Consider the following 27,511-nt stretch of genomic DNA (forward strand, 5'->3'; position numbering starts at 1 on the left):
ACTGGAGGGCTTGGAGGGCTTTTTGGGACTCTCTTGTTCCAAGAATTCAGTCATTTGTTAACTCTTTGATTTACCCGACTTGACAGAATAGCTCGCACTCTTTGTGGGGTTTTTGTCAGATGTGGAAGAGTGGGCAGGGGAGTTTTTAGTGGGGGGGGAGGGATTGAAGGTTTGTGCTTGGTACCATAACTACTGTCTGTTTGGTTTGCATCGTTTCACTGGTTTTTGCCAATAAAAATGATTTATACATAAAATATATCAGTTCATTAAAAACAAGGCCTTCTTATTTTTTCCTCTGACCTACCTTGAGATCAAAGTGTGCAATGTGCAAGGAGTGAAGATACCGCACACCATTTAGGATTTGTTTCAGGAACTCTGTGGCTTCCTCCTCTGACAGAGACTCTTTCTCAGCCAAGAAATCAAAGAGCTCCCCACCTGCAACACTGGGGGAAAAAAGAATATAGGTTATAGTCTGTTACCAATTTTGTTTTTGCACAAGGATTATTTTTTTGCTCTTTGGTCAACAGTGGTGATAGAGAAAGGAGATGATAGGGGCTTGTGGTGAAGTAGCTAGAAATTATTCTTCAGTCTTTGGCAGATGTAAGTTGCAATTCAAACCTGGGTGTGCCACAATCAAGCATAACCATGCTTACCCTATTTTTGTAAACTAGGTTTACTATCATATATACTCAGCTATAAATTGAGATATTTGGGCCCAAAAATGGGTATCTCTGTTTATATTCAAATCTATACTTTAGTACTTCTCTAACTAGTTTTAAAAATATATCAAAATCTAAACTTACTGGGGTCTGGCTGTGGGGAATGGAGTCACCTAGTGGTTAGAGCAGCAGTCTATGAACAGAGTGCCAGGGTTCAAATTAGAGGCCAACTGAATTTATTTCAGCTTCAGTGCCGAAACAGCCCAGAATCTGGATTCAGTCATATCTTGTCTTTGGTTTCAGCTGAAAATGTCAGTGTGCTATGCAGCCCAAGCACCATCCCCCTCCTTCTCCTGGGTCTACTGTATTGGTGATAGTTTAAAGTGGGCAGAAACAATTTGCAATCATTCCTGTCCATGCTGGCTCCATTGATAAAAAGGCTACCAGCACCACCCACATGGTGGAAGGTTCTGGCATCCATTTTGAGATTGGATCCAACATATTTAGAAGTGATTTACAGATCACTCTTTTCCTAAGAATTGCCACTGCTGGATCAGACCAGTGGTCCATTGTGCCCAGCAGTCCGCTCAAGCGGCGGCACTTAGGTCAAAGACCAGTGCCCTAACTCACCTGTATACATTCTGGTTCAGCAGGAACTTGTCTAACTTTGTCTTGAATCCTTGGAGGGTGTTTTCCCCTATAACAACCTCCGGAAGAGCGTTCCAGTTTTCTACCATTCTCTGGGTGAAGAAGAACTTCCTTATGTTTGTACGGAATCTATTCACTTTTAACTTTAGAGAGTGCCCTCTCGTTCTCTCTACCTAGGAGAGGGTGAACAACCTGTCTATCTACGAAGCCTATTCCCTTCATTATCTTGATGTTTTGATCATGTCCCCTCTCAGTCTCTTCTTTTCAAGGGAGAAGAGGCCCAGTTCTCTAACCTTTCACTATACAGCAACTCCTCCAGCCCCTTAACCATTTTGGTTGCTCTTCTCTGGACCTTTTCAAGTAGTACTGTGTCCTTCTTCATGTACGGCGACCAGTGCTGGACAGGTGGGGGCATATCATGGCCCCTCTATACCACCAAAGTAAAGTAGGCATGGAGTATGCAGAGAGGGAGGGCCTATATGTGATTCCGGAAGAGAGATTCAAGCCTATGTGTCAGAGTTGACAGGGGAAGGGGCTGTTCCTTTATTGAAGTCCCCTTCTTTAGATCTACTTTCCTCTGACGACTATAGACCTACAGCCAACATTCCTATATTGACTAAGTTATGCGACCTGATTATTTCCAAGCACCTTATGCTGTATGTAGACCAATTTGAGACCATATCAGTATGGGTTTCGTCCCTCTCACTGTACAAAGACCTTGCTTTTGGCTTTAATTAACAAGGTAAAGATCTTACTAAGTCAAAGAAAACAGCCGATTATATCGCAGTTTGATTTATCTGCTGCTTTTGATATTATAGATCAGGACATACTGCTATTAATGTTAAATAATTGGGGTTTGTAAGATGCTGTCTTAAATGGTTTCAGGGCTTTTTGAAAAATCATTCTTATGCTGTGCAGGTTTGTAAAGAATGCTCTCATTTTTAGTCCCTAGTTTGTGGGATTCCACAAGGTTCCCCGCTTTCTAATATCTTTTATTACATTACATTACATTAGGGATTTCTATTCTGCCATTACCTTGCGGTTCAAGGCAGTTTACAAAAGAGCTAACGAGGGTGTTATACAAAAAGACTTCTGGTCCTTTTTTTTTGGGGGGGGGGGAAGAGTAGAGCAGGTTGATTTGGGGGTTCAGGGGGTTAGAGAGATGAAAGAAGGAAGCTTGAGAGGTTAGGACTTTTTCAGGGATTTTTTGAAAAATATAGTTTTTATTTCTTTTCTGAAAGTTTTATAATCTGGGGTCGTTATCAGAAGGTTGGCGATTTGGTTGTCTATTTTTGCTGCTTGAGTGGCTAGGAGGCCATCATATAGTTTTTTCCGTTTAACTTCTTTGATTGGCGGGTGTGTAAATGGGGTGTGAGTTTTCCTATCTCTGGTTGAGGTGGTTTGGATGAGGCGGTTGTTCAAGTAGGTTGGGCTATCTCCGTTTAAAGTTTTAAATAGACAGTAGAATTTGAATAGTATTCTTGCTGGAATTGGAAGCCAGTGAGAGTTGAGGTATGCCTCTGTCGGGGTGGGCTACAGCTGTGGCTGGAGTGGGCATCCCTCCTGCTTGGGGTTTTGGGAGGTTGTCGGGGAACCCCAGCGGCGGGAGGGAGTGGGCATCCCTCTTGCTGATCTTAGATTTGGGTGTTTTTGTTTTTTTAAAATTTACGTGGGGGAGAGGGAGGGAGGGGGCCTGAACTGTCAAACTTTACTTTCCTGTCCGTGCTCAGGCACTGACCGGAAAGTAAGGCTCCAACAGCTCAGACCCTGTTGGAAAATTTTGCCCACAAATGTGGTACAACGAGGTTAGGGAATCACCTGACAATGATTGAGAATTGTCCAGAGTGCTCCTTTTAATATTAATGAGCACATTTTATTACCATTTTAATATTAATGACTTCATTGTACTACATTTGCATGGCAGGGCCAAAGAATTCTAGGAAGCTCAGAAAAGACCACAGTGAGCCGTTCTGATAATTGGCTGGTAAAATACTGCCCCACTAAACTAGCTGGAGTTGGGTTAATGGCCACTGTTGAAGGCACGTAAGTTTTGAAAATCTTCTCCTTAGTCTTTTTACATTGGTCTACCCCCTACTGCCTTAAGTAAACAAAACTACAAAAACTTACCATTCCAGACAAAAAGGCATCAAAACAGTCTATACTCTTCCATGTCTTTCTACGCTTCTTCCTGCTCACATCCCTCCTTTCTCATCTTCCATATCCGAGTCTTCTTCTATAATGTCGGGGCTGTCCCCTACTGCCCTTTTGATCTCAGGCCTCACTTACTTCAGGAGCCTATAAACATTTCTTAATTTTCCTGTTCCAGCATTCACTTTGGGGTCGTCTTTGTTCCATGGTGAAAGATTAGACAGTTATGGACAGTTGAGAAAGGAGGGATGTGAGCAGGAAGAAGCGTAGAAAGGCATGGAAGAGTATAGACGGGATTAAGGGAAACGCAAGGAAAGAGTGAACACAGAAGAAATGAAACTTAAGCTAAAGACAGATGACAAGAAAATGAGATGATCTAAAGCAGGGGTCTCAAAGTCCCTCCTTGAGGGCCGCAATCCAGTCGGGTTTTCAGGATTTCCCCAATGAATATGCATGAGATCTATGTGCATGCACTGCTTTCAATGCATATTCATTGGGGAAATCCTGAAAACCCGACTGGATTGCGGCCCTCAAGGAGGGACTTTGAGACCCCTGATCTAAAGGAAATGCTGAAAAAATAAAGTGCAAAGCTGAAGAAATAGGAATGAGGAGAAAGGAAATGGTATGTAATGTGTGAAATAAAAACCAATACGTTTGAAGTACACAAAGTCTGTGTCAAGATTTTACAGTTTGAACTCCCTACATTCAATGCTCAGAGTGAGAACAGGACCCTACTCAGGGTGTGTTTCGACAATGCTTTGCCTTCCTCAGGGTTCCTGTAGCGTTGACACAATATGGCCTGTACCGTAAAGTTTTAGAGCAGTGTAGCAGCATTTACATCTAGCGCGAAAACCGATGAAACTGAAAGTATGAATAGGTGCATGCATGCTTTAGAGGGAGGGGGAAGGAAAGGAGGGAGAAGAAAGCTAATCAATGCTTACTGGCAGTTGACAGGAGGGAGAAAATTCATCCTCCCTCACTAATCCAAGCTCCCTCCCCTCAAAAATAAATATGCAAATACTATAGGGCTCATAATCGAAACAGAAAAAACATCTAAAAACCGGCCTAAATCGGCACTTGGACCCATGTTGAGGGACTCCCACCTTCCAAGGCTCCTCCCCTTGCATGTCAGACTTAGACGTTTCTTTTGATTATGCCCCTCCACGCTTAGTGTTCATTCAGGCTTTTTTTTAAAAAAAAATCTAATATAGTATTAGATTAGATATAGTATTAGATTAGATATAGTATTAGATTTTGTTTGAACATCTGAAACCATTCAGTGTAACATATGCAACGGGAAAACTTTGCACATCATGGTAGGTAGATAGATACACACACATATAGGCACAGAAAGGCAAGGCTACTCACAGCTCCAGGATGAGAATGACATCAGTTTTGTTTTCATACACTTCGTGCAGCGTGATCACATTTGAGTGCTGGATCTCCTTCAATATGCTGACCTCCCTCTCGATGTCCTCACGGGTCACCCCTCTCCGGCTAGATTTTGTCCTCCGTTTCTTAATGAACTTGGCAGCATAATAGAGGCCAGTGCTCTTCTCCCGGCATTTTTTTACCACAGCAAATTGCCCACTGTAATAAAATGAATGAAGGGTACCCATTACTGATTAACTATTGTAAAGTAAAACAGATGGCTTCACATTTGCTGCTAGCAACCCAGAACTACCTTTCCTTTAACATGGTTTCAAGCATTAGTCATCCATAAGACAAGGTGCACAAACACTATGCCATCTCCATCCCCTTCCCAAGCTAAAGCAATGCTCAGGAATATCTATGTGATCTGCAGAAGTCACACACTGAATATCATTTATGCCTAGGGCTACAGATTTCATAGCTCAGTAGTTGGAAGGCAGGCCACAGGGAAAGTGACGTTGCTTTCCTGTAATGAGGGTTCTCCATAGAAAGCAGGGAAATATAGCCACACTTATTGGTGAAGTACTTAGACTGATCCTGTGTGTCGGTGCTCTCCCCTAGCTATAATAAGCTTTTTGCTTACTAGGCATGTGCAGGGACTCCCACCTTCCAATGCTCCTCCCCTTGCCTGTCAGTTTTGTCTCTAGCTGAAAAATAGTTATATTGAAGTGGGGATCGAGGGAGGGTAAGTGTGGCTGCATTCTCCAGCTGTCTATGGTGAACCCCTGTTACAGGTAAGCAAGTTCACTTTTCTGGAGACAATCAGGGGATATGCAGGCAAACTTATTAGTGAGTCCCTAGCTACTGTCTGTAGAAGGGTGGTGATGATAAAACATGGAAGGACACACTGTCAAAAATGAATGTTCTGTGGTATGATTTGGTTTAAACCATAATGTTTAGTAAGAGTGTACACTGAAGACCAGGTTGCTGCTTTGTAGATGTCATGAAATCAGGTTTGAGCTAAATTAGCCACTGAAGAAGCTGATATGCATAATCTGTGTGTAGGATGCAGATGACCTGGTTTAGTGTTAATAGAAATTCAATGAACGGGAAATCCATGTGGAGATGGTCCGTTTAGAGTTGACCATGTTTGTAGGTGAAGTTGATTCATATAATGGAGGGCTGCAGTTTTCTTGATGCAAAAAGTAGTGCTCTCATAGGGCAAGGGTAGGCAATTCCAGTCCTCGAGAGCCACAGGCAATTCAGGATATCCACAGCAAATATATATATGGGATGGATGGATTTGCATGTACTGCCTCCTTGAGATGCAAATCGATCTCATGTATATTTATTGTGGATATCCTGAAAACCTGACCTGCTTGTGGCTCTCGAGGACCGGAATTGCCTACCCCTGTCCTTTGGTATAATCCAGTCTTCACATCCCCCCTTCGTGCTGTTATTGGGATGTGATCTAGAACAAAACATTCCAGGTAGAAAACCCTGGAGAATGACATGCATGGCCACATGTGAAACAATAGGTGTAGTGCATGCAATAGTGTGCCCTTGTGATCTTTGTTATATAGAACACACTGCAAGGAGTTTAAAAACTTGATTATTTGAGCACCGATCTAATATCACACATAAAAGACAGGTGGGCTCGGCACTGTGCTGAAATAAAGTCACTCTTTTGAAGAATTTCGATGTTTTGTTCTCAATCACATCCCAATAACAGCATGAAGGGGGGATGTGAAGACTGGATTATACCAAAGTGAACAAAGATCCATTTACTTTCTGAATACCATCTGGCCTAATGGTCTTAACCAAAAAATAGAATGGTATGCGTTCTATTGATTTACGGTTCTGTGATTTTTTGGTAACCTAAGCAGTGCTTTGTCAATAGAATTTCCGGCGGAAATGATGTCATGAGACACGGAGCTATAAATCAGGCAAAATAGAGGGAGCCAAATTGTGGACGGAATAGGAGGGAACTCCCTGAAGCAGCCATTCATTGGTGAAACAAGAGCCTTGTTGGACTTGAACACCGGTTCCTTATCTTCACTTCAATGTCGAATATGCAGGAAGATCTTTGCATTGGATCGCGATCCTGGGTCTGTTAACAGCTGTGAAGATAAGTGAAACTTTTCCCTAGGTTCTTTTACCTGTTCCCTGTGCACAGTGGTGAGATATGTTCCCGTTTTGAAAGATAGTGGAGTTGTTTGCCCATGATACAGAATAAGAACGGCTGAAAAACTCATTGGGTTGCCATCTGCATATAAAAGAAAGTTGAGGCTTTTTCTCCACTGTAATGAAATGGTTTTTCAGTGGGCATTTCCACCACTTGGATAATAACATTTTCTTGATTAGAGGTTGATTTATACATCTCTATCATGTCTCCCCTCTCCCACCTTTCCTCCAAAGTATACATATTGAGATCTTTAAGTCTGTCCCTATACACCTTATGATGAAGACCACAAACCATTTTAGTAGCCTTCCTCTGGATCAACTTCATCCTTTTTATATCTTTTTGAGGGTGTGGTTTCCAGAATTGTACACAATATTCTAAATGAGGTCTCACCATAGTCTTATTCAGGGGCATCAATACCGCTTTTTTCTTACTGGCCATACTTCTCCCTATGCACCCTAGCATTCTTTTAGCTTTCGCCATCACCTTTTCAACATGTTTGGCCACCTTAAGATCACCACATACAATCGCACCCAAGTCTCACACTTCTGTTATGCACATAAGTTCTTCACCCCCTAAACTGTACCATTTCCTTGCATTTCTTAGCATTACATTTTAGCTGCCAAATTTCAGACCATTCTTCAAGCTTCGCTAGGTCTTTCTTCAAGTTATTCACACCACTTGGGACTTCTAATCTATTGAAAATTTTGGTGTCATCCGCAGAGGCAAATCTTATTAGACAGCCCTTCAGCAATATCATTTATAGAAATGTTAAAAAGAACAGGCCCATGAAACAGAACCTTGTGGCACACCACTGGTAACATCCCTTTCCTCAGAGCAATCTCCATTGACCACTACCCTCTTGTCACCTTCCACTCAATCAGTTCCTGATCCAGCCCGTCACTTTGGGGCCCATCCCAAGGGCACTCGATTTATTTATTAAGACACCTGTGTGGAACACTGTCAAAGACTTTGCTAATATCTAAATACACTACAACTAGAACACTCCTTCTATCCAATTCTCTGTTCACCCAGTCAAAGAAATTGATCAGATTTGTCTGACAAGACCTATCACTAGTGAATCCATGTTGCCTCTGGTCCTGTAATCCACTGGATTCTAGAAATTTCACCATTCTCTGTTTTAAAAGCGTTTCCATTAATTTGCTTATCACAGAAGTCAGACTTACTGGCCTGTAATGCCCTACTTCTTCCTTACTTCCATTTTTATGGAGAGGGACCACATCCACCCTTCTCCAGTCCTCCAGTACCACTCCCGACTCTAGAGAAGTATTGAAAAGGTTAGTCAGAGGAGTTACCAGAACTTCCCTAAGTTCCTTCAGCACTCACGGATGTAAACCATTCAGCCCCATTGTTTTGTTTAATCTAGCTAGCTCCTCAGTAACACGAACCCTGAAATTGATCAGTGTCTACCACTCTCCTCCATCCATGCAAGGGAAAAACCTGTTTTTGTTCTAAGCTGTTTAAAAAAATAAGAAAGAAAAGGAAAATGATTTCAATGTGTGTGAGGAAAGGGGAGAGCTGCGACCGTTAGGAACCGCTAAAGAAAAAACTGACAGGAAAGGGGAGGAGCCTTGAAAGGCAGGACTCCCTGCATATGCCCAGTAAGCCAAAAGCTTACTATAGCTAGGATCAGTCTAAGGACTTCACTAGTAAGTGTACCACTTGTAACTACTATCTCCATGTTGTTTGCTACTCTATGATCAATTTGATATTTAACACTTGTAATCTCTGTCTAACCAATGTGAACCGCCTAGAACTCTTCGGGGTATGGCGGTATACAAAAATAAAGTTATTATTACCTTCATATTCCCTGTTTGTATCCGAAGAAAACAATATATCAACATAAGTGACTTAAAAAGTTCATCATATAAAGCATTAAAAAATGCCTCTATGCCTCATTACAAGCTCATGAGAAAATTAAGAGTAAATAAGGTTAAAGTCCCTGCACAGAAACTTTATTGAATACAGCAGACCACCACCACACTTTTTCAGCTAACAATGACAACTTTCAAATGGAAGATTAGGTTTTTACCATCGATCATCTTTTTTCCATTAGTCTCTATAGGATTTAATACACTGATGTTCAATCCCTTCCCCTAATCTGGGAGTTGCAGAAATGCAAACATTTTTCTGACCATATGCTCCTCCTACCTTAGAGAGTGAGAGCCCCCTACAGTTCAGTTCAAAAGCCAAGCAACCATACAGGAACCAATCCATGACAAATAAGGGAGCACGGGGGAACCTCCCTGGCAACAAACAATTTCTGTTTAGATCAGCTTTGCAAAATAAAAAAAAACAATAAACAGGGAAAAAGCAACACAGAAAAGACATTGAGGAACAATGTAGAACCAATCTGCTGTGTACAACGAGCACCCATATGAAACAGCCATCGGCAAGATGTATATTCACAGAAGAGCAAACTGCCCCCAGGATTTGTTGACTTGCTGGAAGATCCTGAAGCTCTGTATGGAGAATAACCGAGGCAGAAAGAAATGTGGGCGATTCCAAAACAACCGAGCTTACACAGAGGTCATTTGGAATCCTACAGGGACTAACAGAAAGAAAATTATCGAAGGTAAAACCTTAAATCTTCCATTCTGTTACATCCCTTCCAGATTCCATACTCTAGGTGATGAACCAAAGCAATGGCAGCATCTAGGGAGGGACACAAAAGCCTGCCCACAACACTGAGGTCCTAAAAGCGGCATCAGAGAGAGCCGTCACATTCACTCGGTAAAACTGGGTAAAGGTATGAAAGAGGACCAAGTAGCCATCCTGCAAATTTCATCTGGATTAATTGCTCGAGACTCCGTCCACAAGGCAGCAACACATCTAGTCGAGTGGGCTGTAAGAGAAACTAGTGGCTGCCTACTGCAGGCAATGTAAGTCACAGAAATGGACATACGAAGCCAATGGGTGATCAGGAACTTAGAAGTCAGCCCACCTGGCCAAAATGGATTAGTAAGGAAAAAGGGATGATCAGACAGCCGAAATAATAGTGGAGCAAAATTCACCCGACATCCAAGTTACGGGAGATCTAGTCCTTTCGCACCAATCCTGTGAAGTGAAACACAGGCAAATGAACCTCCTGGGTGACATGGAAATCAGAAACACCTTCAATAGAAAAGAAGGTACTGTACAGAGAACCACCCCCCACTTGTGATCCATAGAAAGGGTTCACTGCACGAAAGAGCCTGAAGCTCCAAAACACATCATACCAAGACAATGGTGACCAGAAAGACTTAATCATTAGATCAAGAAGAGAAGCATCCTTCAGTGGCTCGAATGGGGTTTCAGCAAGGCCTTGCAGAACGAGGTTAATATTCCATGTAGGGAAACAAAGACACAAGGAGGTCGCAAGTGAAGTGCCCCTCTCTGATAATCAGTAAGCGAACTAGAACCCCTATGTGCTCAGAAGCAAGAAAAGCTTGCTACCTGAACTTTAAGGGAGGACACAGCTAAATCCATATCCAAGCCCACTGGAAGAAAAGTCAAAACCATCGGAATGGGAGTTCGTTCAGACCCTAATGGGTCCTTGGCACACCACTGTTAGAAAGCCTTCCATGTTGTGGCATAAAAGAGGCCAAATTAGAGATTTTCTTAGACTTCAAAAATGTCAAAACATCATTAGAATAACCGTGCTCCATCAAGGCTATACTGCTTAATCAAATTTCTAAGCAGTGTACAATTATAATAAAAGTAAATACAACATACAACAGTTATTAACAGGGATTAAAACATGATTTTACATATCATAAGAGGGGGGAATTAGTACTAAAAGGACTAACACCACAGACAAACTAAAGCATAGGAGGAAAAAAAGGTAAGAACTACAATATTCAAAAGAAAAGAGAACGAGTAGGGGAAAAAACAATAGCCATGCTGAAAAACCAAAATGCCATGGAGTCTCCATGGGCACCAGACCTTGACTGGGAAGGTTAAGAAGAGGGAGCTTTTGGTTCTGCTGAAGATGTATAAGATTCACAAACCACAGAAAATGAGCATAATCTGGAGCCACTAGGATTTCTAGATCAGGATGCAATTCTATCCAGCGGAAGAATTGACAAATCAGAGGCCACAGAGGGAACACAAAGAAGGTCATGAGCTGGCCAGGGCAGAACCAAGACATCCAAACCTAAACTTCTGTACTTAGACTGAAGAAGTACCTGACTTATGAGGTCCTAGCTGGACTTGATGGCTTCAGCTGTGGACTGCAGTGCTGCACGATAAGCTTTATTATTTATCTTCACAAGAGGGACCATTCTCCCAGGTCCTGAACTTGTCGACTGTGAAAGTCTGGCTGTGTGGTTTTGATTCCAGCCATGTGCGCTGCAGAAACAAACAGAAGATGTAACACCGCCCAGCGAATGCCACTGCCATAGGATTGCTGGAGAACGTTCGCACTTCTTTCCCTGCTCCAATGATTGACCAATGCTTCTGATGCAATAGTCCACTGCCCCTGAATGAAGTGGTCCCAGCAGAAAGCACACCAACCCAACAGGCTGGCAATCATCATGAGTGAACCTCTCTGTTCTGGTGGAGAGCCTTCCCTTGAAGCCATCAGCGGCGATTGCTATGAGCTGGTTCCATCCAGGGGAGCAGCATCTTAAGGGAATGATGTTGTTGAGACCACAAGAGAGACTCCTGTAGAGGACACATGCGCACCCTATCTGCAGAGAAAAGTCACTACAACTACCATAACCTTGGTGAAAGTGCAGGGAGCTGTCGCAAGCAAAAAAAGGGAAGAGCCGCAAACTGGAAATGCTGCTGCAGAACATGGCAACACAGAAACCTGCGATGCAAGATTGGAATATGGAACTAAGCCTCCATGAGATCCAAGGATGTTAGAAACTCCCCAGGAGACAGCAGCAATGTCTGTGCATGGTTTCCATTTGGAAATGAGAAATCCGCAGGAAGCAACTGACTGACTTGAGATCCAGAATGGGCCTCCAGTCCTACGAGTCTTTCTTTGGCCCGATGAAGTATAAGGAGTATCTGTTGAAGCCTGATTTGTGTTCTGGAACGGGTTCTATTGCTCGGATGTCCAAGAGATGCTGCAGGGTAAGTAAGACCTTTGACTCCTTTTCTGGCCGACCTACCAACGAGACTAGAAACAAATTCAGAGACAGGCAAAAGAAATCCATTGATCTGAAGATATGAGAGTCCACTCCTGGTAAAACTGAGATAGTCAGCCCTCTGGCGTCATTGGGGCTTTTTAGGTGTAGTAGCTGCCCGGGATCCAGATGTCTGTGAGGATTCATGACGAAAACGGCAAGAGGGATGAACATTACTACGGTGAAAACGGCAAGAGGGATGAACATTACTACGGTCTCCTCCTAATGTCCGGTGAGACTTGTTCACAGGGAGAGACTTAGGGCGGCGATCAGCAACGCTGACCATGAGGTCATCCAGACCTTTTCCAAAAAGAAGCTGACCCTTGAAAGGAAGTCTGCTCAAAGTGGCCTTGGAGGCAGCTTCCCCAGTCCAAAGACAGATCCAAAGAGTTCAGCACAGAGACACTACATAAGCTGAGACCTTACTAAGAACGCAAATGAGACCATAAAGAGCATCTGCCCCATAATCCACACCATCACTAGTTGAGGACAGACATCACTTCCGCAGAGGGCATACTGCGCAATTCTGTGTGACAAGCACGTGCAGCAAAGGAGGCTGCTGCTGTCACCTTGATACGTGAAGAAGCTACTGCAAAAAGCTTTTTTAATATACTATCCACTCTGTGATCCTGGGAGTCAAGTTTATTAAAATTTTGATAAAACGCAAATTAAAGACTTCTAAGCGTTTTTCAGCATGTATTAAAAGGGGGGAGACAAAAAACAAATAAATTCACACTAAATAATACTTGACCAACGTAAAACAATAGGGAAGTTTGGGAGAACTACATAATGAAAAGTAAAGAATACATAATAGGATTATTGAACAACTCTGGCTGTATCCAAATCTGTTTAACAGTCATATACATCTTGAAAGAGGTAACATTTAAGGTTTCCCTTAAATTTATCTAAATTTTTTCCGCCCTCATATAAAGTGGTAAAGAATTCCCTTTTAACTTTAGAGAGTGCCCTCTCGTTCTCTCTACCTTGGAGAGGGTGAACAACCTGTCTTTATCTACTAAGTCTATTCCCTTCATTATCTTGAAGGTTTCGACCATGTCTCCTCTCAGTCTCCTATTTTCAAGGGAGAAGAGGCCCAGTTTCTCTAACCTCTCACTGTACGTCACTAATGCAACCACTAGCATGCACTAATGTAGATGCACTTAACTGGTGAATGCAGGAATGCCCACTCTTCACCCCTCAACAAAAGAGAATTTTCAAATAAACTCAAAGGAAGATCTTGAGTACTGCGTCCAATATTGGTCACCATACCTTAAGAAGGATATGGCGTTACTCGAGAGAGTTCAGAGGAGAGCGACACAACTGATTAAAGGGATGGAAAGCCTGGAGAAAGATTGGAGAAACTGGGTTTCTTTTCCCTGGAGAAGAGGAGACTTAGAGGGGATATGATAGAGACTTACAGGATCATGAAGGGCATAGAGAGAGTAGAGAGGGACAGATTCTTCAAACTTTCAGAAAATAAAAAAACAAGAGGGCATTCAGAAAAGTTGAAAGGGGACAGATTCAAAATGAATGCTAGGAAGTTCTTCTTTACCCAATGTGTGGTGGACACCTGGAATGCGCTTCCAGAGGATGTTATAGGGCAGAGTACGGTATTGGAGTTTAAGAAAGGATTGGACAATTTCCTGCTGGAAAAGGGGATAGAGGGGTATAGATAGAGGTTTACTGCACAGGTCCTGGACCTGTTGGGCCACCGCGTGAGCGGACTGCTGGGCGCGATGGATCTCAGTTCTGACCCAGCGGAGGCATTGCTTATGTTCTTATGTAATCTATTTTTGTTTTCATTGATTGGATTCTTGGGCATTAATAATGTTCCAAACAACACTACATCATACAACAATGACAATGGAGCTTCCAATATCATATTGATTTGACCCCATATGGATCTCCAAAATTTAAGTATCAAGGGACAATAGAACACTAAATGATCCAGTGTCCTTATATCAAGATGACAGTGCTGGCATCTATTAGAGTTAGAACTATCTAACTTTTGCAAACGAACAGGGGTACAGAAAATTCTGTATAACAGAAAAAAACAAGTCTGTCTCATAGATGTTGGCGCTGTACATGTCATCCTCCAAGACCAAATCCGTGGCCATTGAGTAGCAGAAATCTGCTGTTTAATCTCAATGCTCCAAATGTCTTTTAGACTAGTTTTAGGTTTCTTGTTCAAAAAGTCAGATATTAATTTTTACTACTTGGCTGCCTGATGCCCCGCATCTGTTACTTCTAAGCCAGTTGCGCCAGATCATTTTCAGGAACCCTCTCATCCAGCTATGGCAGAGCTCGATTGCATTAGTTGCCTTAAGAATATTATGCCTCTTTTGACTCCTGACACTGCTTCTATTTTGGATCCGGCTGATACCCTTGCTGGGGCTAGTCAATATGATCACCCTAAGAGTCCGGATGTGGGTGAAGACACTTCCATTTGCAGTCTTTTTAAGCATGGTTCTGTCCACCATTTAATTGCTGAGGTTCTGAAAGAGCTCAAATTGGAACCTCCACCTTCCACAACAGTGTTTTGTCATGGGCCATTCTAATGTGCTGTTCTCCTTTTATCTGGTTACAGAACAATTGGTTACCCTGGAAAGCTCTTTCTGGCACTCTGAGTTCTTTCCCTTCTCCTTTTGTTCAATATCTTGTCGATGCATTTGTATATTATTTTAAGTTGTTTGTCCTCTCTTTCATTTAAAATTGTACATCACTTTGAAATTCTGGAAAAGTGACTTAATCAAATTAATAAACTTGAAACTTGATGACTAAACTTTATCCTCTGGCTCCTGATTTTTAGCAGTTTTTTGAGCAACCTAAGGTGGATTCTGCCATGGCACAGGATACCCGGTGCACTGCCTTCCCTAGTGATGGGGGAGTAGTGCTTAAGGTCACTCTTTCGGCTGAGCACTAAAGTCACTGAACCTGCCTAATTTTATTTGTTTTTACTGCTGTTCTGTTAATTTAGTCTGGCTGTCTTATTCTCTGTTAATTTGTATTTTTTTATTTTCAGTTCCCACCTCTTACCTGCCTAATTCGCCACTGCAAAGCGGCGGCCCGATTAGACCTGCCCAATCAGCTGGTACATGACACAAATTCCCAGCACTTGCAGCGCACGCCGCGGGCGCTACTTTTTATTCATCTTTCCCAATCAACTCCTATCTATTCTTTCCAACCTCACTATAAAGCAGGGTTAGGGAACTCCGGTCCTCGAGAGCCGTATTCCAGTCGGGTTTTCTAGGATTTCCCCAATGAATATGCATGAGATCTATTTGCACCCCAAAACCCCGAGGGGTATTTTACTCAGGATGCATACAGCCTGCACTTAAATCCTTGACAGGGTAAGAGGGCAAGTGAACTCTCAGGGGAATGCACTCTGAGTCTGAGAAGGGTGGCACAAGCAGGCTGGCTCCACAGATTCACCAAATTTTCTCTGTGAAGCAGCATTCTGACAGAGGACACCGCACAGGGTCTCACAGCACTGAAGCCACTGGAAAAAACCCCAAACAATGAAAAAATAAGAAAATTTGCTTGCAGAAATTGAAAACTGTAGGGGACTCTAATTTACTCTCTAAGGTAGGAGGAGCAAATGCTCTGAAAAGTGTTTGGATTTCTGCAACTCCTGGATTGTGGGAAGGGATTGAACACCTAGAGTATGGAATCCAAAAGGGAAGTAACAGAATCATTTGTAATACAAATGTTGAAGTTGAGACATTCAAGAAGCAGGTCACACAGTGGAAGGATTCACATTGTGGATAAGAACTGAGCTACTTATTATTCATGGCACACCTGCTCTCACACAAGTCATGCCAAGCAAATCACTCTTCAAAGGCCAACCTCAAACTGGGCATTAGTTTAAAAGGTGGTGAACAGAACCTTGTGACCTCCAAAATCCCCTGGGAAAACACTGACACTTTTCATAGATCACAGCTACCATACGGCAGTAGAATTTAGATACAGCTTTGGCTGCTCCGTGACTGGTCACTTACTAAGCCTTGTTCTTATAACAAATTGAAAATGCCTTGCTCCCACAAAGTAACTATTACTGCATTTTCTATCAGATTGCTTCAATCTGTAGCAAAATTATAAACTAGGCCTCAAAAGTCCAGGTCTGAGAAACGAGGCATTTTATTTTGATCACTGCCCCTAATATGTTCAATGCTAACTGCAATAAGCTGAATTCCATTCCACTACCATCTTGAGATCAGACTAGCCCCCAGCTACTAATGCTTGCCAGATTTCATACATTTGTATTTTTGATGTATTATGATGTATTGCGATCAGTTTGTATACTGCTCTGGATGGCACTGTGTCTAAGATGATACCGATACATGTTTCTTTGTGCATTTTTATATGGAATTGTAGGAGAACAGAAAACTTGGATACAAGAGAGACCTATGAAAATCAGTGACTAAGCCAAGTTACAAAACCAAGCACAAAACAAACTGGTTAGAAGGCAGGGCTGTGGAGTCAGTACACTGACGAGTTCTTTTTTCCTACCGTCTGACTCCAACTGATATTAGGCTTTACATTTTTTGTTCTGATCTAAAGTACTGGTAAGATAAGTATAAAATAAAAATCTAATATATATATATATATATTTTTTTTTTTTTTTTTTTTATTTATTTATTTATTAATTATTTTTTAAAATTTTGATGCTGGCGTTGGAGTTGGTACATTTTTACAGATTCCACCAAAAACTCAGACTCCATACAACCAGAACCAGGTCAACCTATTAACATCTTTAAGGCACTCATCTACCTAGTGGATTAACAAACCAAGGCAGAGGATACAGGGCAGGATTAAAAGTTTTCAAAATCTTGCCGACAAATTGTGTTAAACTTTAAATAATTCATTCCGTCAGATCATTACTTCTTCCCTCAGCACTTAACATTCTAACTCGCTTACTAGTTATAGCTCAATTACTGAGCTCTAGGTCAAGGATCATAAATGACTACAGATGATTCAGAATAATCACAATCTGACTCATCGCTAATTATACATGATGCAATTACAGTAAAACCTTGGATTGCAAGTAACTTGGTTTGCAAGTGTTTTGCAAGACAAGCAAAACATTTTATTAAAATTTTAACTTGATATTCAAGCAATGTCTTGCAATACAAGTACATACAGTATACAGTGCTCCCCCGGTCATTCACGGTATTTTCCGACCGCGAATGACCAGGCAGGAGAGGGCAGCTGGAGAGGCAACTCCTGATTGGTGAGGCCCGACTTTAGTACAGGAAGAGGCGGTCGGCACATACCGCAAGTGATTTCCTTCACTCGCCAGCACTCCAGCTGCCCTCTCCTGCCTCTCCAGCTGCCCTCTCCTGTCTCCCCCGCTAAAAACCGTATTCATATTTTTTCAACATTCGCGGGGGTTCCTGGAACAGAACCCCCGCAAATATCGGGGGAGTACTGTACTCATATCACAACTGAGCCGATGTTTCTTCTCTCTCTGACGCTGCAAGAGTGTAGTGACTGTTTTAAACAAGCAAAGTCTTGCAATACGAGTATGTATAGTATTTTGTATTAAAATTTTTGGGTTGTGGAACAAATCGTCTTGAGTTTCCATTATTTCCTATGTGGAAATTTACTTTGATATACGAGTGCTTTGGATTACAAGCATGCTTCTGGAAAGAATTATGCTCGCAAACCAAGGTTTTACTTTATATCAGTTAGAGGTTTAGGTTGATCTTGACTTTGCACTGTATGTTTATCTTTGTTTGTAGCCCGCTATTTTAGAAGTCTATCTTTGAAATTTAAACTGTTTTTGATTTTGCATTGTTTGTTTACTTTTGTGTAGCGATAATGCTCATTCTAACTCACCTCAATCTCTACTTGGTGAGGATTTGGCAGGATATAAGTACAGTGGTACCTTGGATTACGAGCATAATCCGTTCCAGGAGCATGCTCGTAATCCAAAATGCTCGTTTATCAAAGCGAGTTTCCCCATAGGAAATAATGGAAACTCACTTTGATACGTTCCCCCCCCCCCCCACCGAGGCCAGGGCGCTGCTCCCCCCCCCCTGCTCGCAAAGTCCCGCCCCCCGTGTGATCCAGCACCCCCCCGACCAACTTTAATTCACCCCCCCATCTGGCACCGGCATGAGAACCGCTCCCCCCCGCTGGCAAAGGCCCCCCCCCCACTCGAATCGGCACCCCCCCACGAGAACAGGAACCCCCCGCCCGACCAACTTTATCTCACCCCCCCTTTGGCACCGGCACGCAGTCCACAAGCGCTGGTGCCGCTTGAAGATCTTCTTCCTTGTCTCTGCTGGCTTTGAGAGGGAGAATTAGAAGGGCTTGAGCATGCGCAGATGCATGCTCAAAGCCGGCAGAGACAAGGAAGAAGATCTTCAAGCGGCACCAGCGCCAAAGGGGGGGTGAGAGAAAGTTGGTCGGGCGGGGGGTTCCTGTTCTCACGGGGAGGTGCCGATTCGAGCGGGAGGGGGCCATTTGCGAGCGGGGGGAGCGATGGCAGTTATCGGGGGGTGCTCGTAAATCGAGTCAACACTCGGTTTGCGAGACACATTTTGCGAGAATGTTTTGCTCGTCTTGCAAAACACTCGCAAACCGGGTTACTCGCAAACCGAGGTTTGACTGTATACATATAACATATTGCTCCACATCTCAAAGAAGCCCAATGGCTGTCAATAGCTCACTGTATGGTTATGGTTTATGAAGCTTTATAACCTGCCTTTAACAAACAGTAGCAAAGCAGTTTACAAACAATAATTCAAAGAAACTGAAAGGAACTACAAATTACACATAGGAAGTAATAGTCTACAGAAGAGTTTTAAAATAGGACAAACCCCTAAGTTCAAGGTCAAAATCCAATCAATAGACCTAAAAGAGAAAATTAAAACCTGTTGAAACTCAAGTGGAGCTATTGAAAGCTGCAGCAAACAAATGGAGTCTTAATCCAGACTTAAAACTTAGAATAATAAAGCGCCAAACACCATTGTTTTTGGAAGAGAATTCCACAAAAATGGTGCTAGTTAGAAAAAAATATTACATATAAAATGCTCCTATTAGTATTCAAGGTGTTGGTGCCCGGCAAACCCCTTTATCTTTCTAGATGTCTGATTACTAACTGACTAAGGCTGTAAGGCATCCCCAGTCGTCGTGAAATTATACATGAACACGTCAAGCAATCCTCCTTTATAGTTAGGGCTTTACTCTTTATAATTATTGCTCTACCCTTTATAGTTAGGGCTCTACCCTTCTCTCTCTGACCATCCCCCTCACCTGCCCTCCGCCACTCTACCCTTCCCTCTCTCAGACATACACCCACGTGCCCTCAGCCACTCTGCCCTTCCCTCTCTCAGACACCCCCCCCCAATTGCCCTCCGCCCTTTCCTTTCTGATAGCTTGTTGATTTTGCTATTTCATGACACTGGGAGTTATAAGATCAACAGGCTCTTGTACCTCAACACATCAGTTACTGCAAAATATCTAAAGCCCTGTCTGATGTTATGATAAACAAACTATATTAAAAATGTTTGATATCACCTCAGTAAGGCTAATATACAAAACCAGGACCTTACCATATCATAACAGCACTAACTTCCAGAACTCAAACAGCAACAACCTTATGCAATGTAAATATTACACTAGGTCCTAAAATACTAATACAGTACCTAGTGAGAAAACAGAACATAATAATAATAATAACAACGGTTTATATACCGCAGGACCGTGAAGTTCTATGCGGTTTACAATGATTATAAAAAATGTTACAAATTGAATAGAATTGACATAGTTAATATCTATTGTTTAGCAGTTCTAGAGATCTGGTATTGAGAGAGAGATTGTGCGAATCAGTTTCCTATGTACTTTAAGAACAGGTATGTTTTCATTTGTCTCCTAAATTCCCTATATGTATTGGCAAGCATAAGTAGTTGTTTCAGATTGTTGCCCCATAATGCTGCTTGGGGGGGGGGGGGGGGAACAAAATTCAAGTTTGAGCTTCTTTTATGTCTATTGGTTGAAAAGGAGAATAGGTCGGTTATGTATTTGGGGGCTAGACCGAATAGAACCTTGAAGCAAAAGCAGCCGAACTTAAACTTCACACGTGCCTCCATTGGCAACCAATGCAGGAGTTGGTAGGAGGGAGTTATGTGATCAAATTTCTTCAACCCGAAGATCAAACTGACTGCTGCATTCTGGATCAGTTGCAATCGCCGCATATTCTTCTGGGAAATTGCCAGATAGGCGATGTTGCAGTAATCCAGTTGGCTCAGTATGAGGGATTGCTGCAAGATTTCTACACAGAAACTACATACTAGCAGCAAGACACATGAAACAAGGGATCACAGATTAGTAATAGCAATATGAAGGCAAAACTCTTAACTGGAAACCTCACGAAGTTAGACTCAGCATATACAATATAAGAGATGTGCATTTCCAATGACTGGCAAATTCCAATTAATACATTCAGAACGAAATACTTTATTCCATCTTTGTTTGAGTAGCAGACTATGGACTTTTCCTCCAGGAACTTGTTCAAACCGTTTTTAAACCCAACTATGCTAACCACTGTTACAACATCCTCTGGAACTCATTCCATTTAAAACATTTAAAATAAAATGCTTTTTTCTATCTTTGTTGTCTGGACATTTTATTTTTCCATCATGTTGGCTCCAATTTCTCTTTTCTGCTGTCCTGTCTGCTAATTCTTCTTCAAGTGTCTACTGTCCTTTTGTCTTTTGTCTTGTCTCTCTATTCGTTCTGTTCTCTTAGGGTTTCCACAGCTGGCATTGTGCTTGTTGCAGGTTTCCGGGTCTCGCTGTGTCTTTGTTGGTTCATAGTTTAAAGCGCACGAGGACAAAGGCGCGCCGACAACCGAGCATGGACAACTGAGCGCAGGACTTCATCGCGCCGAAGAAAAAACATTTTTAAAGGGCTCCGACGGGGGGTGTTGGTGGGGAACCCCCCCCACTTTACTTAATAGAGATCGTGCTGGCGTTGTGGGGGGTTTGGGGGATTGTAACCCCCCTCATTATACTGGAAACTTAACTTTTTCCCTGTTTTTTAGGGAAAAAGTTAAGTTTTCAGTATAATATGGGGGGTTACACCCCCCACACCCACCCAACATGGCAGCGTGAGGCAGCGCGATCCCTATTAAGTAGAGTGGGGGGTTCCCCCCCACACCCCTGTCAGAGCCCTTTAAAATACGGGTTTTCTTCAGTGCGATTAAGCCCTGTGCTCAGTTGTCTGCGCTCGGTTGTCGGCGCGCCTTTGTCCTCGCGCGCTTTTGACCCGTCACCGTCTTTGTCAGGTAGAAACCAATGTTTCAGCCATCATGCTGTGCCCTGTTCTCAATCAGGTCAGTGAACTCACTATTTCCAAAGTAACACTGCAGAATTCAGAGCATACCCTGAAGAAAGCCAGAGCATTATGGCTGAAAAGTCAGTTTCTACCTGACAGAGACGCGAGACCCGGAATCCTATCTATTCCCTCACTACACCTGTTTCTGACATATTTTATTCCCTTTATCTCTTTTCTGCCTCTCACCCTTCTCCTCTTTACTTTTCAGCTACCTATCATATTTCCATATTCTTTCACCCATTAGCTCTTTCATTCCCCATCCCTCCATTCCCTTTCATCTTTAATGTACTCTCCATTACCACATTTCTACTCTGTGTAATCATTAACCTCTCAATTCCTTGCCACCCCTCTCCTCTCCTTCCTGGTCTCTCCAATAGAGTTCCACCATTCCTAGTATCCACTCTTCTAAGCCCATCATCTGCTCCTTCCTGCCATCTGCCATCATCCAGCATCTATCAACCACTCCCTTCTGTTCCAGGATTCAATATATCCCTCTTTCTCCCCTTCCCACCTGCTGTGTATCTCTTCCTCCTTCCCCTCCACCCCATGTCCATTTTTCCATCTCACATCATTCTCAACCCATCTATAACATTACTTTCCTTTCCTCCCCCAACGCCAATTCCTACAGCTGTCTGCCGATAACCGGCATCGCTCCCCCCCCGCTCGCAAAGGCCCCCTCGCTCCAACCGCCCCCCCCCCCCCCCCGCCCGAACAACTTAAACTTACCCCCCCCCCCAGTCTGGCACTGGTACGCAGGCACAGATCGTGCCGGTGCCTAGAAGATCTTCCGGCTTCTGCCTGCCTTGAGCATGCATCTGCGCATGCTCAAGGACTTCTAATTCTTCCTCTCGCTGAGATTTAAGGAACAATGCTATCCAACACCCAAATCACTTACATGAAAAAGTAACTGTCTTCTTAGATACTCAACCAATTGACCAAATTTAATTGAAATTAAATTCAGCTAATTGAACATAGAAATTAAACTGCAATTAGTCCTGTTGAATCTAAACCTCACTATATATTTGAAATTTACCCATGAGAATGATCTAGTCTCCACAAAGTTTTCACAAGAACACTGCTACGATTAAAGGAGATTCTAGAAGAGATAAGGGAAAAAAAATGTTGAAATGTGTAAGCCTGGAAAAGGATCACAAAGACGTTCCTAAAGATCTGGGACTCCACTGAACCAGAGTGAGAACTATGTTGAAATTGAAGTGGCTGGCTTGCCAAATTTAGTCCAATGATGTAGTAGCCACTCATCTGGAAGTCACAAACATTCAATCTAGCTTGAGCTTGATTCTACATTAAGAAAAAGTGCACAAAAATATGTATACATATTTTACTTCTTGGGATCCTGCCAGGTACTTAGAACTTGGATTGGCCACTACTGGAAACATGATACTGGGCTTGATGGACTTTCGATCTGTCCCAGCATGACAATTCTTATGTTCTTATGGGATTCATAGAAGATTAGCAAAATATATTTCTTGGATAGATTCTATCATTGCTCGTCTTATTTGCAAAAATACAACTGGATGATCCCCAAAGCCTTTTCAGATAATGTTCTATGGTCAGACAGGTAAAAAGTAGAAATCTGGACAACACAGGTCCCATAATGTCTGACAAAGCAAAACACTCCACAGTAAGAAGATCATACTAACAGTCAAACAAATAGTATTAAGTGTGATGGCATTTGTATTCTTTGCTGGCTCAAGATCTAGAGCAGTGGTTCTCAACCCTGTCCTAGGGGACCCCCAGCAAGTCAGGTTTTGAAGCTATCCCTAATGAATATGCATGAGAGAGATTTGCATAGCTGTCACTTCCATTATATGCAATCTGTCCAATTTATATTCATTAGGGATAGTTTCAAAACCTGACTTGCTGGGGGTCCCCCAGGACAGGGTTGAGAACCATTGATCTACAGAACTTGTCATTATTGATGAAACAATGAATTCTTCAATGTTCCAGACAATTCTTAAGGAGAATAGCTGGTTATCTGTTCATGAACTGAAGCTTCACTGGATTAAGTAGCAAGACAATGATCCAAAACACAACAGCAAGTCTACATCTAAACGGCTAAGAAACAAAATCAAAGTGAATCTCTTCATAAAGGTTGATAATAAATCCCAATAAAAGTTTTGGATTGGCCTAGTTATACCTCTAACTTGTGGCAGGACCTGAAACAAAGCAGATGATGCATGAAAAACTATAGATGTGTTGGAATTAAAGCAGCTCCGCAAAGAGTAGGCTAAGTTTTCTCAACAGTGATGTTTAAGAACAATATCAAGTTGTAGGTAGTATATGGTTGCAATTATTGCGGACTTTGGATAACTGTTCCTTAAATGAAGTAAGAATTTAAATGCTGTTATGCTTACTCAGGTTCCCTGTATATAAAATGTAATTAGGCAAAAAATCAAAATCTATTCCGTGTGACATAAATGCAAATAGGGAAAATCAGGAGGGGGCGGCACTGTTTCACACCACTGTAAAGTATATAGATATACATGTGTATACATTTTTTTAAAAATCCCCTTCTCTAAAAAGGAAAGGAAAACACTATAAACAAAGCTTAAGCATACTGTAAATGGACAACAAGAACATGCCTGGCGTGATGCCACCCACTCTCTCTCAGTTTCTTTCATGGCTTGTCAGAGTCCAAGTTACTAACATAGAAGCTGCTACCAATTAGTGGCTTGGACTCTTGACAAGGCAAGGATTAGGAGTTGACAGGGAGCAGGTGGTGCCACCCTCTGTATGCTGTTGCGGCTCAGTTAATTGCTGAGCTGAAATGCTGCTTATACACAATGTGATTTTCTTTTACAGTAGGATTTAGTCAGTCAGTGCTCCCCTTCAACTGGGCAAGACAGTAGAGCTGGCCTCTCTTCAGATGTTATCAGCCCTTCATTTCACATGTTCCAGAAAAGTCAAACAGACCACCAGTGGGCTTACGACTGCAGCAGTTCACAGGATCTGCATTACCGAGGCTGATATCATGGAGGTTGAGAAATCTACTTTATTGGTGGGGCAATGCACAGGGTTGTGGAGTCGGTAGATAAATGTTCCGACTCCAACTCCTCAGTTTTTTGTACATCAGACTCTGACTCCGAGTACCTGAAATTTCCTCCGACTCCAACTCCACAGCACTGGTTAATTTTCAGATCGTTAAAATGGAATGTCAAGTTGAGAGAAATGAGCATTTTCGACACTACCTTCTTTTTGCTTTTAATCAAGGTTCTAAGGCCGCAGAAGCTGCTCGCAACATTTGTGCTGTGTATATAGTGGGTGCTATAGCTGAAAGAATCGCTCGTGATTGGTATGCCAAGTTCAAAAATGGAGTCGGTAGATAAATGTGCCGACTCCGACTCCTCAGTATTTTGTACTTCTGACTGACTCTGACTCCAGGTACCCGAAATTTCCTCCGACTCCTCAACTCCGACTCCACAGCCCTGGCAATGCAGTTCAGTCTTTAGCTTCAAAATAGGCCTGGGACTGCTCCAAAGGGACATCACCTTGTAATGGTGGAGGGGCTTGTGTGTTTCAATAAGTTGGAGGGCCATAATATAGACTAGCCACCCATATCAGAAAGGTCTCTGAGGGAAAACCAGATGAAGAGCACTCCAAACCTGCAAGAATCTTAATGGTGCTTGAAGTAGAAGTGCTGTGAGTCAGCTGCTGTATTAGTGTCTGTTTTAATTTATCCAAATGGCACTCAAGTTTTATATATAAATGTTCTTGTGAGGATCACCAATCAAAAACTCTCATCAAGATATATATCAAGCTCAATATATACCTTAAACTCCTCACTTCTAATGTATAATCCCTAGCTCCTCAGAAACTAGCTCCTCACAAACTTTATTTTTAAATTTTTATTTAACAACCCTTCTAGCATTTTTTAAGGGTACTTAGCTTTTAATTGTGGACTTCTTTTGAGGGAAATAAAAATTTAAAAATAAAGTTTGTGAGTAAAAATTGATAACTGCTCCAGTGAGGAGGTAGTATATAAAGCCTAGGGCTGTGAAAGCTTTTGTGCCCAGGTGATACTTCTGAGGAGCTAGGGATTATACATTAGAGGTGAGGAGTTTGAGATATATATGGAGCTTGATATATATGTCTTGGTGGGTATCTGTTTTAAGCCATTTAAGCCCGTTTGTGCTGGTTACAATGGGAAAGAAGAAAGGACAGATATGAACTTACACTCAAGGTTCTGTTCTTAAGCCAATTCAGACCTTCCTTGAGATTGCTGGAATCATGACCTATAGATCTGCTATAGTACCATCAGAGGGTCTGACATTTAATGAGTTGGGCCTTGTGTAGAGCGGGTGTCTGAGCCATGAAGATAGACTGGCCTCACCAAGATCAAAAACCAGTTTGTTAGCTTCCACACTGTCTGTAAAGGGGCAGGAGAAGTTAGTTAGCCTCATCAAGCAGGGAGCCAGTGCATGGAATTCCCCTTTCTCACCCAAGTTGGGCTGGGGAGAGGTTATTGGGAATCAAAGTTTGATACTGCAACATCTGGTGCTACTGGATTGGTTCAGCACAGCATTGTCCATGGTAGATTTAGATTTAAAAACCAGTGGTGTAGTCAACTGTGACATCATATGGGAAGCCGTCAAGATGCTGGCCTAGATTTGTCCCTATAGCACACTATGAAGATATTTCTGGACTGAAATTTGGGGCTATGTAATTACTTCAGATATATGTATGAATAATTTTGGGATGCTAATGTTTGCATATTTTCCTGATCTTTAATAACCCTAAGGCCTTTTTTTGAATTCCGCACAAAGATCTTGGCGATGGGGCTATCTTACTTATTAAAATTTACCGTTATATGTCATAAAAAATTTAATGATGGTGATTTTATTATTTTTTGACCCCACGCAATTTTGTTGGAATATTTGGTGCTTTGGGAGGGAAGTCCGACTGCGATGGTAGTTTCCTTTGTTAGCAAGTAATCTGGCTGTCACTGTATAGGATTCATCTGCTTTGTTATGGGGTATTTTCCCCCTTTTCTATATGTATGTTTCCTGCTCAACTCCAGCAATATTGTGGACTAATGAATGATATTTAAGGGGTTTCCCTGTATTTTTGTATCTTCCGATTTCTTTTTCAAATATATGCTTGAATTATGTTGAATTCTAAAACAAAATAATAAAAAAATAGGCTTGGGACAACAAACAGGAATAAGAAGTTCATGCCCTCATGCAATCTCCCTATTTCACGCCACTTCAACCATACAAAAAGAGCAATCTCTCCCTGCCTGCTGCAGCAGTGATTCTTTCCCCAACCCCCTCAAAAAAATAAGTAGCAGGATAGCAGTGGCAGGAATACAAAGTGAATGCATTTCAACTCTGGCGAGTAAATGCTTGAATTTATCAAAACCTGCAGTTCTTCTCAATCTTCTGATTAAATCTCTTCTCTCCGATATCTTTAGCCTATCCTGAACTGCACAGAACTAGCATGAGTAATACTACAAGAAAACAGGTACACTTAAATATAATTCAAACAAGAGCCTTAACTTGTGGGATGATTCTCGTAGTTGTAGCCGAGTATCTGACAGAAGACAAAACTACAAGAAACAGCCAAGTCCGATGTAAACTGTACATTTATAGACCTTAGGCCTTATCGCAATTTAAGTATGGCTTTATGCTGGCATTATATCCCCCCCCCCCCCCCAAAAAAAAAAAAAAATTACCCATCTGAATATCCTACCGGCATTTGTATTTCAACAGTATGATTATGCCAGGGCATGAAAATTAGACCCTGCATAGTTAATTGTTATATATTAACCTCAAAACGTGAGTGCAATAGGACTTCTGGAATAGAGTTACAGCTAACTAAACCAACCGTGGAGAGGTAAAACAAACAAAAAAAGTGAACCTTCTGCTTTATATTAGGACTGCTCCTTTCACAGAACTAGATCAAGCCACACAATGCCATTTGATGACAGACAATACAAGAATATTTCCCTAATAACTGTAATTTGCTTTGCAGTCTTGTAATTCCTGTTGAACTGCTGCTGAATGCAT

The 27,511-nt window shown here is 42.1% G+C and overlaps 1 protein-coding gene across 1 annotated transcript in view; it reads right to left on the reverse strand.

Moving 5' to 3' along the window:
- The window catches only part of DAPK1 (death associated protein kinase 1), a 312,064-nt gene that overhangs the window by 211,021 nt on the left and 73,532 nt on the right, over nt 1-27,511 (reverse strand). Inside the window, exons 3-4 of the mRNA XM_033927667.1 lie at nt 4,824-5,045; nt 305-443 (exon numbers count right to left, since the gene is read on the reverse strand). Coding sequence (XP_033783558.1) covers nt 305-443; nt 4,824-5,045 — 361 coding nt within the window. The remainder of the gene's footprint in view (nt 1-304; nt 444-4,823; nt 5,046-27,511) is intronic.

The sequence above is a fragment of the Geotrypetes seraphini genome, chromosome 1, assembly GCF_902459505.1.
Source record: "Geotrypetes seraphini chromosome 1, aGeoSer1.1, whole genome shotgun sequence".
Classification (NCBI taxonomy): Eukaryota; Metazoa; Chordata; class Amphibia; order Gymnophiona; family Dermophiidae; genus Geotrypetes; species Geotrypetes seraphini.